General features: G+C 44.7%; 1 protein-coding gene across 2 annotated transcripts in view; it reads right to left on the minus strand.

The window, feature by feature from the left end:
* PRDM6 (PR/SET domain 6) overlaps window positions 1-4,370 on the minus strand; it is a 96,055-nt gene extending 91,685 nt beyond the window's left edge. For both annotated transcript variants that reach the window (XM_075931937.1, XM_075931939.1), the window contains exons 1-2: window positions 4,132-4,370; window positions 2,844-3,369 (exon numbers count right to left, since the gene is read on the minus strand). In XM_075931937.1, coding sequence (XP_075788052.1) covers window positions 2,844-3,360 — 517 coding nt within the window. In that variant the 5' untranslated portion in view covers window positions 3,361-3,369; window positions 4,132-4,370. The remainder of the gene's footprint in view (window positions 1-2,843; window positions 3,370-4,131) is intronic.
* Between the last annotated feature and the right edge of the window lie 10,920 nt (window positions 4,371-15,290).

Consider the following 15,290-nt stretch of genomic DNA (forward strand, 5'->3'; position numbering starts at 1 on the left):
TCGAAAAGATGTGTTAACTTTACAAACCAACCTGATCAATACTATTATCGCCTTTTTGATCATCCATATTGTATAATTCTCCATCAAATATTTTAAATCAAAGAAATTAGATGTGCACCTCACATTGCAAGAGCGCTAAAATGGTGACACAGCCCAAGACGTGTAAAATTAATGATGACAATTTGCAACTCTTAATGTTTATGTATGTATTTATTAGCCACAATATGCGAGTTATTGAGCTAGTGATGCGTGTCAAATTGGAATTCATCATCCCTATAGATATTTTGTAGATTTGTGCCACAACATTATTAAAGGTGTGGAGGAGATTTTATTTGTGAAGTATATACTCAAGAAAAAAAAGTTTGAACCTGTCTCTTGTCTGCAGCGCAATAGAGAGACCGTGTTTTCCTAAAGATGTTAATCCAAGCTGTGATTCCTCTAAGGCGAGGAAGGGGTTTATGCTTTACTGTTGGGGGAAAGAATGTATAAAGTACCTTGGGAGAAGAACTAATGACTACACGGTGTTATACTTTCACAATATGATTAAGAAGATGCCAAACAAAACTAAATCAATAAATATTAGTTGGTAAGGTTCCTCCAACACCTATCCCCGAAAATGTGTACTTCGAAACCTTCGTATTCATTAAAGCCCGACCCTGCACTTCCTACTCTTTTATCCTAGGCAGATTGGGCCCTCAATCTGTTGCTATCTTTCGGGCACAGAACTCTAAAAAATCTCTGAAAGTTTTGTGCTTTCGAGTGACTCTTTGCTAGGCTTGGAACTTCGGTAGGTTTATTTGGAGCTAGAACTCAAATTAAAGTCAATCACCTCTCACCTCATCCACAAGCCACTTTCCTTCCCCTCAGAGAGCCACCTACAGTATGCGGAATTAAGTGGTGAAGCCAGTTGAAAATCAGTTCTACCACAGATCAAACAGTGCTATGATTCTGTACATTTTCTTTCACATCGTATGTGCTGATCAGTTTTCTTTCTGAATGTGCATTAAAGAGTGAAGAATATATTAACACATATGTATATTACAATATCTCAATTTTGTTAACATATTGCCTATCACAAATCAAACATATCTACGTCTTCAATTTCTTATAAAAAATGAAAAATTCTATTCCAATGCAAGGGAAAGTTGCCTATCAAACAAGTTAAATGACAATGCGCTTAGTGAAGACCTGAAAAAATGTAATAATCCTGGCACCATTTCTCCTTTGCTTTCACACGGTGAAAACTATTCAAGAAGTAGGCAGAACACGACGAACATTTACAAATGTCCTTTGTGATCGATGTATTCTTTATCAAATCCACCTTTAATGCTGTGATTGGGAAGAAACTCTGCAGACTTCACCAGCTACTCTGCAGCGTGCTATTTATTCCACTCCTTAAAAATGTTCCTTCCAAATCACTTTATCTTTCTTTCTCTTTTTAAAACCTTTATCTTGTAGATTTACAGAGCTGCCCTGAGAAGTAAAACATGTATTGTCTGAGTAGTTTGGTTGGCGATTAAAAGTGCATTTCAAATTCCATTAAGTGCATGTAATTTATGAGATAGGTTTTTCTGCACTGGAGAGTAGAACATTCGCTAAAACTCTTTTGGCTACAGATTAAAACTAAAGCACAAAAGTCGTTGAAAACTAAACTGTTACCCAAAACAAACATTTGCAAGGCAAAGAAGGAACTAAACTTGTACCAACATCCCCAGTATTAATGTAATTTAATTAATTAATTTACACAGTGCCATTTAATGGTAACTTTCGTAGCAAGTCAATCTTTGAAATCATGTAAACAAACCCACATTCTACTTTTGGAAGTGTTTATGGGTTGTTGTGGAGTTTCTGAGTATTTTAACAGCCTATCTAAAAAACCAAAAATTATAAAGAACCTACTTTGAGAAGCAGTGTTTTGGGAACGATGCAGAAAACATTCAGATAAAGATATTAAAGCCTTCTACTTTACAGACACTAAATCTATGTTATTGTTAATACATATGATATGCTAATCTATTCAAGCTAATTATTTGCACTTCGAAAAAGTATTAGCACGTTTTCATTAGTATTATCTATTGACGCCATTGAAGGTATATTTAATATTTATGAATGTTGCAAATAGAAAGAGTAATCAACTTCTAAAATGAACAAAGATTGTTCACTAATTTGGGTTTCCCTTCGAAAATTAAAAAAAAAACCCGGTTACAACAGGATTAAGTGCCTATCAAATCCCATGTACAAAATCCAGTACAGGACATTTGTACTTTTGAAAACAAACGTGTCATATTAGATTACTATGTCACACTTTTCAATAGAAATAAAAATAAATTATCCAGGTGTGATTGATGTTAACAATGTTTAAAAGGTAAATAATATTCCAAGGTGAGGTGGGGAGGGCCGGGGGGAGTTCTCCGCTGCCCTTCAAATGAAAACTGAAACTTTTCGCCTGCCAAGCTCAATTGAGTAATTGATTTATTGCAAAAGAACTAAGAATAACGCCCTGCAAACTTTGGCTTTTCATATAGGAACCAAATAAGAGAAACAAAAGGAACCAAGAATTGCTGTGTTGGTATGGGCATTCTGAATTCATTTCCCCAAGTGCTTTCTCAAAAACTTGCTCCCAGAAAACCTTGTTTTGTAAGGGGCGCCTCCCAGAGAAGGGTCCTTGACAGAAAAAGACCCTGCCTCTACCAAGCAATGCGACTAATTGGAATCGGCGGGGAAGAGCAGGGCGTTTGACTCTTGTCACTGGGAGCCAGCAGGGTGCAGAGCGAGAGGGTGCAGGGTCAGTGATTTCAGGCTGCTCAGGTGTGAGGGAGGGTAGCTGTAGGAAGGGTACATACGGTTGTTGGGGTCACTGGTGTGCTGGTTCAGGGGGATGATCTCCATGCGTTGCTGTCCGTACAGGTAATAGTCCAGCTCCTCCGCTGTACAGCGAAACCTGGGCGCCGCTCGCTCGCTGCACTTGGTGCCCCCGCCGCACAAGTCTTTGCTCTGCAGGGAGGCCGGGACTCCGGAGGGGGGCTCGGAGCTCGGAAGCTGCCCAAAGGCAGGAATCTGGGCCACAGAGATCGAGGTCAGCCCGGCGAGGGAAGCGGCGGCGGCGGCGGCGGCGGCGCAAGAGGAGGTGGAAGAGGCTGGGGTGGACGAGGAGGAGGAAGAGGAGGCGGAGGAGAGCGAGGCTGGGCGCTGGCGGAGGCTGTCAGCAGAGGGGTCCGCTCGCTCGGGCGGCGGGAGCTGGGTGAGGGCCGCGCTGCCCTTCAGCTGGCTGCTCTGCGGGAACAGCTGCTGCCAGTGCTGGAGATACGCGGGATCCACCTTCAGGAAAGCAGATCCGCCGGGGTCGCCGGGCTTCAACATCTCTGCCGCCTAGAGAGCAGGGGAGACGCGAGAGGCGGCGTGAGCTCCTGCCCCAAGCCGAGCCCGCACGCAGGCGGCGAGGGGGGGTGGGGGGGACGGTTTGAAAGACGAGGCCGAATGAAGTGTCCCGCTTTGACTCCTGCGGCGTCCCAGCCTTAGCGAGAGAAATCCCAGCCTAGGCTCGCAGGAGTCCCAGCCTGACACACAACCGGCTCTTCCTACCGCAGGCAGAGAAGGGAACTTTTCCACTGCTACACCAGCCACTAAGTGCTTCTCTGCCCCAATACATTATAGGACAGACCTCTTGGGCCGGGGGGGGGGGGGTCCTTGCATTTACAGCCCCTCACGCCAAGTACCTGCAAGGAGAAGGGGTATCCCACGGGGGGCACCCCAACGTCAGAGAGACGAGCCAGCCAGCTCGCCAGACCTCTACAAAGCTCCGGGGCGAACTGTGCCCTAACAGAGATCTTTCTCCAGCCTTCTCCCCCTCCAGCCCCACACACACCCCCGTGCGCTTTTACCACCGACAAACAACCCCAAAGTTCACTTTACGCAGCGGGTGGGAGGCAAACGAGCCCGTGTTTCCAGGGGTGGGTGCACGAGAAAAACAATCGCTCCGCGGCATCCCTGAGCGAACTTGGCACAGTCAGACACAATTGCAGGTCGCGGCATCGGACGAAGGAGAAACCCCAAACAAACAGCGACACAGCCTCCCACCGCCCCCCTTGCTATAGCCGCCCCAGAGCTGGGAATGGCATGGCACCCCCTTACCTGAGCACTTCTACCGGCCTCGCGCGAGTGTCTGTGCTGGGTGCCCCGGCAGGTCACAGGTCGCACGAGAGGCTTCAAAAGGGGACGATTTTGTTATCCCTGCACAACACGAGCTTCTAGGTAACGGCTGGAAGGGCCAAACCTGGCGAGAGCCGAGCAGCCGGGCTCCCTCTGCTGTGGCTGTGTATTTCAGGCGCGTCCGGGCTCCTCTCTGGCAGACTCTGCGCTGGACACGTGGGCTTTACGACAGCACAAAATACAAGTGTGTCTGCTGTGTGTGAGAGAGGGAGGGAGAGAGGGAGCGGGAGGTTAACCCTAGATCTAAACACATAGCCCCGTTTTTGGCAGCCTTCCCCACTTTGTTCCTGATTTCATTCTTAAAAGTATCCCCTTTCATTACCTGGGAGAGTTAGGTTCTTAAAACAGTCTATTGCTATTATTCCATAGATAAGGGAGAGATGGCTAAGAGGGGATTCTGGGGTGTTCAGACTTGCCCTGCTTAGTTTCTAAGGCAGGACTACGGAGTACAAAGTTGCACGTGTTTGCAATGGGTTTGTGAGACAACATCTTGAGCGAGAAAGCGGGACAGCTGGAAGGAACCTGTACAGGAAGCGGTGTTCCTTTCAGTGCAGGTTTACACTAAAACAGCTTCAGATAGAAAAACTTTAGACAGATTTAAACTCTCCCCTTGTAGTTCAGTGTGCTCAGGTTGGACTCTCGTAGGCCAGTTTTCTATAAGAGGACATTTTTCATTTGATAGTCTGCAAATGTCTGACCTTTTCACACATTATCCTGAAGACGCTATGGTGTGTTTTGATTCACTTCCTTGTTCCTTTCCTTATTAACTGGTCCCCCTTTTCTGCTTTCCTGATACACCTCTGGTCGCATACGCCTCTTTTTTACATTTCTCACTATCATTTACCTTCTCTTCTCCAGGGCTACTTTAATAAGATCCATTTCAGGTGCTCCCAAGATAGGTGGAGAAACATGCTGCTTACAGTCTCCTCTCCTTCTGCCTTATTATTCTCCGGATTCCAGAGTTTAGCACGTTCATACTCCCAGAAAATCTATACATACGATAGGGTACGACGCAAACCAATGTTTAGGTAATCAAGATGTAGCCTGGTGTGCTAAACGTCTACACTTTAACTACACTTTTTTCCTTCCTCAAAATTCAGGATCACAAGACTGGCTAATTTCCGTGTAATTACTGAGAAATTTCACGCATCAGTATTTCAGATCAAGTATTTTTCTGACTCTTTTCCACATCGCACGAAAGGAGAGAAAAGAGATATCATTTGTTCCGTAACTTATCCAAAATCTACATTTAATATAAAATGATCCAATCAGAATTCCTATAAAGTGTAACAATGTAATCCATGTTCTATTTCACACTGGCTTATATACACACCATGTTCTGTCTCAGTATTTAAACAATTAATGACATTTCTTGTCAACTTTCTACTTATTTCTTTCCCACCCGTTCATTCTTGCAGAGCCTGGGAAAGCTGCTGTTTAGGTTTTGTCTGTGTCTGTGGCAGGACATTTTAACACAAATTTGAACAGAGCTGGGACAAAAAAATGTTTTGACTGGCGTCATTTTGACAAGGTCATTCGTCATGTGCTGTATAGATTGATAACACCTAAGTTAAGGCAAACACAACTAGGGAAAAAACCTGATTTTATGGCATATTAAGCTAGCCATAAAAACTCCCACTGTCTTTGATCAATTCTATTTGTGCCAGTTATAATGAATTCTCAGTCTCTTTTCTCTATTCATTTACTTTTAAAAGTTCTGAAATGTTGCTACTTAGTTCACGGGGGAGAAGTGTGGCTAGGGAGAAATCCCTTTTATCACTTTCTTATTATTGTGTATACAAAATGTTGGTAGATATATACAGAAATGCGTAGAGCTACAAGTTTTATTTGTTCTCATTTTAATACTATATTTTATGCTTCATCAGTTCTTTCCTGGTAACATTTTTCTTTCTTAATTAACTTTTTATATTTATTTTATCAATTCACATCTTTGAATGATGGTTGTTTTTATTACGAAATGTCTTTAGAAATATTAAATTAGTTTTAATGGCAGCAATCTTTAAAAGTTCGTTTCACACTCCGTGATGAAATAGTAGGCAAATGCTCAGAGCTAATGTGGTTTAAGTGCATTGTCAATATCGCCATTTGCCTTGGATTGTTACAGAAATAATGCCTGAAGTTTCACATTAGTAGACTTTTTATCTGCTATTTCAAAACTAGTTTAATCTCATACTTGTAACGAGGAAAGTCTCCCTTTGAGCGATCAAGGTGGCAGAAGTGGGTTTATTAGGGCACCGAGTAGGTGTTTTGTCTCCTACAGAACATCAGGTTCGCCCTGACAAATGCGGGTAGAAAGATCAAATCTGATATAAAGCAGGGTTTAAAAAGTTGCCCTTTCCCTCCACTCCCTCAGGGCCGGCAGTAGAACCTGGAAGTTGGACGCTTAATTCAGTAGGGTTCAGTGGTAGCAGGCACATGCTGTATCTAAACCAAACTGTGGGCCCGATTCTTCTTACATTGAAATCAATGGGAGGGGGCAGGATCGGGCTCCGTGTCGCTGTCTGGGATTGGAAGGGCTCCTCCGGGAAATATTGCCCGGCTGTCCCTGTCACTCACGCAGAGTCCAGAGATGACCAAGAGACCAATGAGCCTTGTCGATTGGATTTTTTTCCAAATGGAAAATAATCCAGTCGGTCTAATTAACTCGATTCACTCTGGAAGACTGGGCAGGCAATTGCTGTTAAACTAAATAACCAGAGGGATCCCAGTGGTACTAAGTCACAGCAGGGTGATAGTTGCTCCCTGTCTCTTCGGAGATGGGGCTCAAGGAGCTGGCTTTGTAAGGAGCGCACTTCTTGCATGTCTCAGTCCTAACAGATAACACTGGGGCACGAGCTGAGCATTTAAAACAACAGCTGCGGGGGCTGAATGAGAAGAAACAAACGAAAAAGCGTTAGCTTTTCTCGCCGCTTTGCTTAACCACGTCGAACGTCTGGCTTGTCTTTCTTGGGGTCTCTGTGTGCGTCTGTGTCTTTTATTATTTTGTCCCCCCACGTTGGTCTCGGGGGAGTTGTTATTTCTTCTGCTTTTCTGGATGTGGCTTCTGTGTTTATAGAGGCGGGGGGAGACAAAGAGTTTTTAACCTCCTCCCCCTCTCTCTGGGTTTTTTATTACTTAGAGAACGAGCGCTGAAACAAATCACATTGACCGTTTAGAAAGCGATCAAACCTCTATAAAAATCCATTGCTAACGAATCGATTGGTGAATATTTGCTAGGAATTTGTTCAAAAGAAATAAATGAGGGTAAGTGTATTAAATGCAAAAGGGGAACACGATGGTGTTTTTCTTCATTGATTAATGACCTCTAAAATAAAACAAGTTGGAAGAGGAACCAGGATCGATAAATTAACTACCCAAATTCATCATTTTCCCAGGGAATTACAAAAATAATCCTTATCCAGTCTCTGTCTTTGGGGGCTGGGTATTTGGGGGGAGGGGAACTAACCCCTTTAGCAGGGAGGAATTGTATCGGGGAGTCCCTATCTGATATCGTTTGACGCACAATTACAAAGTTTGCTTTTCATATTAATTAATTCTCCTGATCGGGGGAAGACAAATGGTCGGTTGCCTCTGACAGGAGTCCGATAAAGGATTCAGCAGCTCTCCTTCTTGCCCTAGGCGTCTCCTCATTTCAGTTTTAAGGTCACTCGCGGCTGAGTTAATAATTCATTAATATAGACATTTATTCAGATGGGATTCACGGACATTCACGCTCCCCCTTGCATGGCAGCGGTTAGATTTCGTTTCCCTCGAAGAAGAGACGGGGATGGGGGAAGGAGACTTTTAAATAATAAAAGTGGACCTGTTCCTACTGCCTATTCCAGCCAAAGTGAGGTGGCATCCAAACCTTCACCGATCGGGGCAGGAGAGGACGGCGACTCACTCTGTCGCCCCCCCGCAGGAGGCGGCTCAGACCTTACGCTTTGCCTCCCCGGACGTTTGCTGTGGATGGCACCGCTCCCCTTGACACTCCGTGCCGCGCTCACTGCACTCGCCACCTCCCGAAGGTTTCCTTTAAAGCCAAGAACTAAGGCTCTGAGGGGGGGGGGGGGGGGGAGTTGCGCATCCTTCACCCGCCCCCCCCCCCCCCGCCCCGCAACCCTATCCGGGGGCGGAGAACAGCAGTAAAGGGCGCTCATTAGAACGGCCCCAGGCAGGCACCAGCCGCACTCGCTGCTGTCCCAGCTCCGGGGAGCAGGCAGGGCTCACCCTTGTTACAAATAACCATACATGGCAAACCACCAGCAGCCACGGCTCCATTCAAGCCCCTAACGCTCCTCGCAAACGACAGGGGGAGGCTGCTGGCCAAGGAGACCTTGGCTGTGGCGGGCACGGGGAGCGAATCCCACGTGCTCAATCCCCCTCAGCCCGGCCTGGGGCTGCGAATAGCTCGCCCCGCTGCCGCCGGGCTCCGCGCACTGGTACACCGGCGTGCCTGGCCGCAAATGCAGCAAACCCTACGGCCCCTGCGAACGGGGAAAGCCCAGGCAGGGCGCAAGTCCCAAGGCCGGGGCCGGAGAGGCAGCCAGGGGGCGGTGTCCATTCCAGATGGTTCGGCAGCCCTGCCCTTCCCGGCCGCGCTCTGACTCCAGCCTGTCCCAGCCAATGCTTCAGGCAGAGGACAGCTGGAGGCTGCGCGGGCCGAGAGGGACTCACAGATCTGCCCGCAGTGGGCTGGACGCTTTCGTGAGATGCCGCTGCTGCTGCTGCTGAGGGATCAGAAGACCCGGAGGGCGCCCGTCCTCCCCCATGGGCAGCACTGAGCTAGGCGGCTCCTTGGGCTTCCTAACACAGCCCATGAAACCCCTCAGCCTGGCAGCTGCCAACCCCTCTACCCCAAGCTATATAAGAATGGCAGTTCTTGGGGGTGGGCAGAGGAGCCAACAAGGTCGCTTTAAGACAGGGAAGGGGGATTTTTTGGGGGGTCAGAAGCCACAGACCCACAGAAAAATCAGTTCAGGTTCCCACACAAGACACAAAACAACAAAAACCAAAACAAAACCCTCACTGACATGGCCCTTCAGCTGAGGAAAAAAACACTCCCCCCCCTCCCATCCCCAGCCTAGAAGGGGCCAGATTAGTAGATTCTACATGCTCCAGCCCTGTGGTGGTGATGGGGGGGGGGGGGAGGTTGGAGCACCAGCCAGAGTTCCTTAATGCTGGGGGTGCCCTGAGTGTTGGGGGCCTGATCTATGCAAGAGAGGAGCTGCATCCAGCCACCAGGCCTGGTGTTCCTCACCCCTGCTTTAAGAGATCAGGAGAGGCAGGGGCACTAGCTCTTTCTGGGCAGGGCACACAAAATATGTCTTTTGGGCCCTCCTCTCTCTCCCCCCCCCCCCCCCAGGGCTCACCTCTTCAGCATTACTGTTTAGATAACATTATTTTACCTTATCTTCTCAGTGTATTAAAGAGCAATTAAATAAGTTTGTATAGTTTCAATTGTGCCTAGTGTTTCATTTAAAGAACAACAAAAACAGTTATGTTATACAAGTAAAAAAAATAGCATTTCCCAAGTTAATAAAATCAAATGTCCCATGATTTAAATTTGAGAGCAATCACCTGCATTGCTTGATATGACATGGAATAACCCACTAATTTATTCAACAAGGGGATATATTGAGACATACATTATGCTGCAAACAGCAGCGATAGAATACTTACCGTTACAGTCCCCTCCATCTTGCTTCCATACCAGACTAGGTGTCCAAGACTTCTGCAAAAAGCAGTGGATTGTGCAAGCTTGCGCTCAATTTAAATGACCACCAGGTTCCTTAAATACTCTTGGTCCATTGGCAGGGTATGTGCGTGTGTGCACTGCCCTCTCCTCAGTTCAGGGGCTGCCTCAGCACCTAGACACAGCCCCATACCCTCCTGCACCCTTTAGAGAGGGTAGCAGGAAGAGGGGGCTGCAGCCAGTCTGTTGCTCTTCCCCTATCAGGGAGCAATTGGAAAGTGGGAAGCTTGTGCACCTTCCTTTCACTCCCAGCTGCCCAGTGGTGGAGCAGAGGAGACTTCACACAAACTGTGCACTTCCCCTCACTCCCTGATTGTCAGGAGAAGAACAGCAGCAATCTGGTATATACATCTGAAGTCCCCCTCCACCCTCCTGAAATGGAACCCTTGCCACCCATGCACTCACTTGGATATCCCCAGCACTTTGTCCTAACACCCCAGCCCCCTGAACTGATTTCTGCAGCTCCCACATCTCCTCTGTCCTGAGCTTCCCATCCCCAAACCTCTGCCTGGTTGCCTCTTCTTAGCAAGGCAGCCCGAAGGAGAGCCCCAGGAACCCTGCTGGGAGCAACTGCAGCAAAGTGCCTCAGCTTGATTCTGGCCATTCTTGTGCAACAGCACAGAAACTCCAGGTAGGCAATGAAATTCAGGCCAACTTGGTACTGGAACGGTTACTTCAAGAGGATGTGAGGATAGTGTAGTTCTGTACTCACACCCATTAGGTTGAGTACAGACTGTCAAAACATGTCAATTTTAAGCCATTCATTTTGGTGTCTTAGGCAGGCTCTGTCCTCAGAAAGGGACTGAGACTATGAAATAATTTGACAACAGCCACCAAACAGATGCCAGACAAATAATGACTATTCACCACTATTGACCTGATACTGATGTGAACCAGTGACCTTAAAGGTGGAAGGTTACAGAGCCTATTATTAATTCCGTGAGACACCCAGTTCCAATAAAAGCCAGATTAAAATATTTGTCCATCACCAAAACAAAATTTACTCTGAGTAAATGCCTCACATTAGTCCCAAAAGTCACACTAGAAAGTGAACTGTTCAGTGTAAAAAAAGATAAAAAGAGCAGAAGAGTTTGCATTTAACCCAGACAAATTAAGGCTAATTTGATCCCTCTTCCAGGCCATAATCCTCATATGAGAGCTCTGAACTGTGGAAAACAGAACAAATTATCCTTTGAAATATCAGAAAGCTACTTAGGAAAGAGCGAGCCTTGGGAATTTACAGCTAGTGTTCTTTTCGAATTTTGTTTTGTTGCCAAGAAGCAGATTCTAATAGTTTCATAAACTCTCAGGAAACTTAAGAAACAAGAAAACCAATGAAAAGGTTGTAAATAAGGATTACATTATTCACACAAAATGTGTTCCATATTTCATACCACACTATCTGAATATGAATTGTTTAATAAAAATAAGTTTATTTAGTGACCCAACTTTTCAAAAGTGATTAGGGATTTGGAGCACCTTGATTTTTGGGTGTGTTATAAATTCCTCTTATAGAGTGTGTCTCAATTCTGTTTCCTAAAACTGAGGTTTCCAAAATTGCTAGCCACTTCTGTAAAAGTAGATCCACTGTGTACTTTAAATAGCACTAGAAACAGGTGAGGTTTTACCTATATTTTAGCTAAAAATGTTTTCATAAATAGGGCATCTATGAAGTGATTGTCTGCATGTGATATTAACATGACAATGTCACTGTTTGAAACCATCAAGTGAATACTCTGGTTTCTCCATTACAATTGGACCTATACACAATAATAAAAATGGTCTTTTTCTTTTTTAGCTTGAAATCATACTCACCCGAGGATGGTCTTTAATAAAAATCTCACATTCCGTATTTCTCACTTTACAACCGTTTGTTTTTTTACAATAGCATCACACACTTGAGTCAAATCTCCACTTACCGTGATGGAGATCGATCGTCTGGCATTTGATTCAGTGGGTCTAGTAAGGACCTGCTAAATTGAACAGTAAGGGTTCCCCTGGTCCGTATTGTCATGAGGAGTAAGGGAAGTTGATAGGAGAGTTTCTCCCATCGATCTCCTGTTGTGGAGATGGTGTCAAAGTTGGCTTAAGGTATGTTGACTCCATCTATGTTATTTATATAGCTGGAATTGCATACCCTAAGTTGGCCTTCTGGGTCTAGTATAGACCTGGCCTTGCTTACTCGCCAACTTATTAATGGGTCTATAGTAAGAATATTTTTAAAAATAATTAAAAATGCATTACTGGTGAAAGGAAAAAGATTGACCACTATGGAGACCAAAGTCTCTCTTACTCTTTAAGCCAGGGACCCCATCTCCTTGGCTGCATCTAGACTGGCAAGTTTTTCTGCAAAAGCACTTGCCAGCCGTCTACACTGGCCGCTTGAATTTCTGCAAGAACACTGACGATCTCATGTAAGATTGTCAGTGTTCTTGCGGAAATGCTATGCTGCTCCCGTTCAGGCAAAAGCCCTCTTGCACAAATGCTTTTGCGCAAGAGGGCCAGTGTAGACAACGCGTTATTGTTTTGCGCAAAAAAGCCCCAACTGTGAAAATGGCGATTGGGGCTTTCTTGCACAAAACTGCGTCTAGATTGGCACAGACGCTTTTCCGCAAAAAGTGCTTTTGCGGAAAAGCATCTGTGCCAATTTAGACGCTCTTTTCCGCAAATGCTTTTAACGGGAAAACTTTTCCATTAAAAGCATTTGCGGAAAATCATTCCAGTCTAGACGTAGCCCTTGTGTTTGTACAGTCTTTGAATAGGCTGGAAATGTATGTTTGATACATCTCACCCGGCTAATAGGTTTAGATTCTGCTGGAAACAGGCTAAATGAGTTCTGCTGACCACCTACTCAGGCAGGTGATTCATTTCTACCTCTGGGATGTATGGGGTTCTCAACACCTGTACATTTAGTGATACTATCCATATAAGAATTATACCAACTAAGCCAAATTCTAGCATAAGAGAATCCATAAAGGAAGTTATGATTTCAAGGGGACTAGTTCACCCTTCATGGCAAGTTCTTCAATCTACTGTATATTTGAGCTAGTTTGTCTGTCTTGTGTCTGTCTGTTCAAGAACTCCTCCTAAACAGTAAGAGCTAGGTCCACCACATTTGGTAGACAGCTTCCTCTTATAACTTAAAGCAAAGTAAAGATTTGGTTGTGCCAGGAAAATGGGATGTGTCTGGAATGGAACTGCTTCTCCTAAAACCATACAGGTGCTCCTCCTCCCAGGCTAGGACTGCCCCACCTTGAAGCCCCTCAGATTCCCTTTATGGAGGGCAGTGAGGGCTGAAGCTCTCTCTTTCCCTTCCCCAGTTAGTATGGGGCCATTGCAGGACGTTTCCCTTTATCAGAGAGTGAGGGGAAAGTGCACAGTTTGCCGCATCCCTCATTCTGGCTGGAGAGAGCAGAATGCAGACAAACAGACCTGCCCCAGTCTGGGGACATGCCCCGGCTGTGCCCGCTGGAGCTGCAGTCACCATGGAGAGGCACGTCTCACCTGGCTTCCAGCTGCTGTAGTGAGAGAAGGCTGGGGTAATCCCCTCTCCCTCAGGCAGCCTGCATACTGAAACCCTCATCCACAGCCCCAAATGCTGTATGTATATTTTCATTTTATTTTCCAAAAAACAAAACTGAGGTAATAACAACCTGAGCAATGCCAGGTAAATCTTCTAGTAATTTTCAATTTTTAAGATCCATTCTTGCAGCGCTTAGCATGTATAATTCCTGCTGAAATCAATACTTCCTATGGTGTATATAATTATATAACTTATCCCTGCCCCCTCTCCACATGCCACATCTTCTAAATTTTGTAGATTTCTCCACTTTTGTAGTGTTTGGCAATCATTTTGTTTGCAGAATTGCTGTACTGTGGAACAGATGATCCTTACGTTATTTCACGTAGAGACTTTACTTTTGTTCCTCTTGGTTTGCTAAATCAAAACAAAAACCATTTTAGACTTAAGTGCAAATGTATTTTGTGCATAGAACACAGCAGTCCTTCTGCCTTTGGCTGCAACAGCACCTTCAAAATATCACTCCAGCCACTCGGCAGCCTAGAGAGAGTCAGGCTCCCTGTGCTTCCGACTAGGTACACAGCTTGGTTGTACAGAGAATTACAGCATTTGCACCCTACTGCATAATACTTGAAAGCTAACTATAATGGGGCTAAGAAAATGTTATGATATATCATTTTAATGAAAAGTCCAAGTAAGGTTAAAGACTTCAATTGAAGTCAGAAAGAAACTAGATAAAAGTCAACATGTTTCTTAGATTTATTTAACTGCATCATAATGAAATATGCACATGCACACACACACAGCTTTATACACCTCATCTTGTTCCATTGACATAAAGCACCTGTGTAAAGTTAAATATGCCCAGAAGTGTTTGCAAGATTAGGGCCTATGTTTAGGGGAGCAGAGGAAAGTATTTCCAGACTACCATTGGGAAATGTTGCCTGTTAAAATGATTGTTCACTTCACAGTGGAAATAAAATAAAGAGTTAATCCTACACATCTCACTACATCTAAAAGTAGTGCTAATTATGTATCTCAATTCAAGTGGATTATAAAGTATATATCTCTGTTGTACCCAAACATCTCTTTATCTCTGTTTCTTCCTGCTCAGTGGATCACAACACCCACATTCCTGCCTCTATTTAATTTCTTCCTTCCCCAGTCCACGAATTCTACCTCAAACTGACACACACCCCTCTGCACCTGTTTGTTAAGATTGAGTGATCGGATTTTCTGCCTCTCTGAGCAATGTACATTAGATGGGTTCATTTGAGGCCAAAATAATCAAATACACACCCACCAACCATACTACAGAAGGCATAAGATAGGACATCTTGGAGATAAACAATCCTATAGAGATCTATTAAATGAGAAAATCAAACATTAGAAATTAGAAGATAATTTTTTGCTACTTCACTATAATAATTTTGGATTTTGGCCAACTACTGTGTATGTAGTGGGTTCCTGCAACTTTGTCAAGATAAGTAATATTTTCCTCTAAATTTTTTTAAACCAAACATTTGCTACAGTTTTTTACATTGCCAAGTATTTTCTAGAAAGTGAAGCTGAACCATTGGGTAATGGGAAAAAATTAAACCTAGTGCAAGGGGTGCAATTCCATTGTTCACTACATTCCAGTTCCATGGGTGTACATCAGATACAGTAGTTAGATGTGCAAGTGCTAAGTACACACTTGCAACCAGAGGAGTCAGGTCTAAAATCTGTCAAGGGATTTTTTAAATTATAAACTCTTCCTCATTATGAATTGAGTCCAGAAGTTATTGAGGCAAAATTTCCATTGCA

The sequence above is a fragment of the Pelodiscus sinensis genome, chromosome 6 (assembly GCF_049634645.1).
Source record: "Pelodiscus sinensis isolate JC-2024 chromosome 6, ASM4963464v1, whole genome shotgun sequence".
Taxonomy (NCBI): domain Eukaryota; kingdom Metazoa; phylum Chordata; order Testudines; family Trionychidae; genus Pelodiscus; species Pelodiscus sinensis.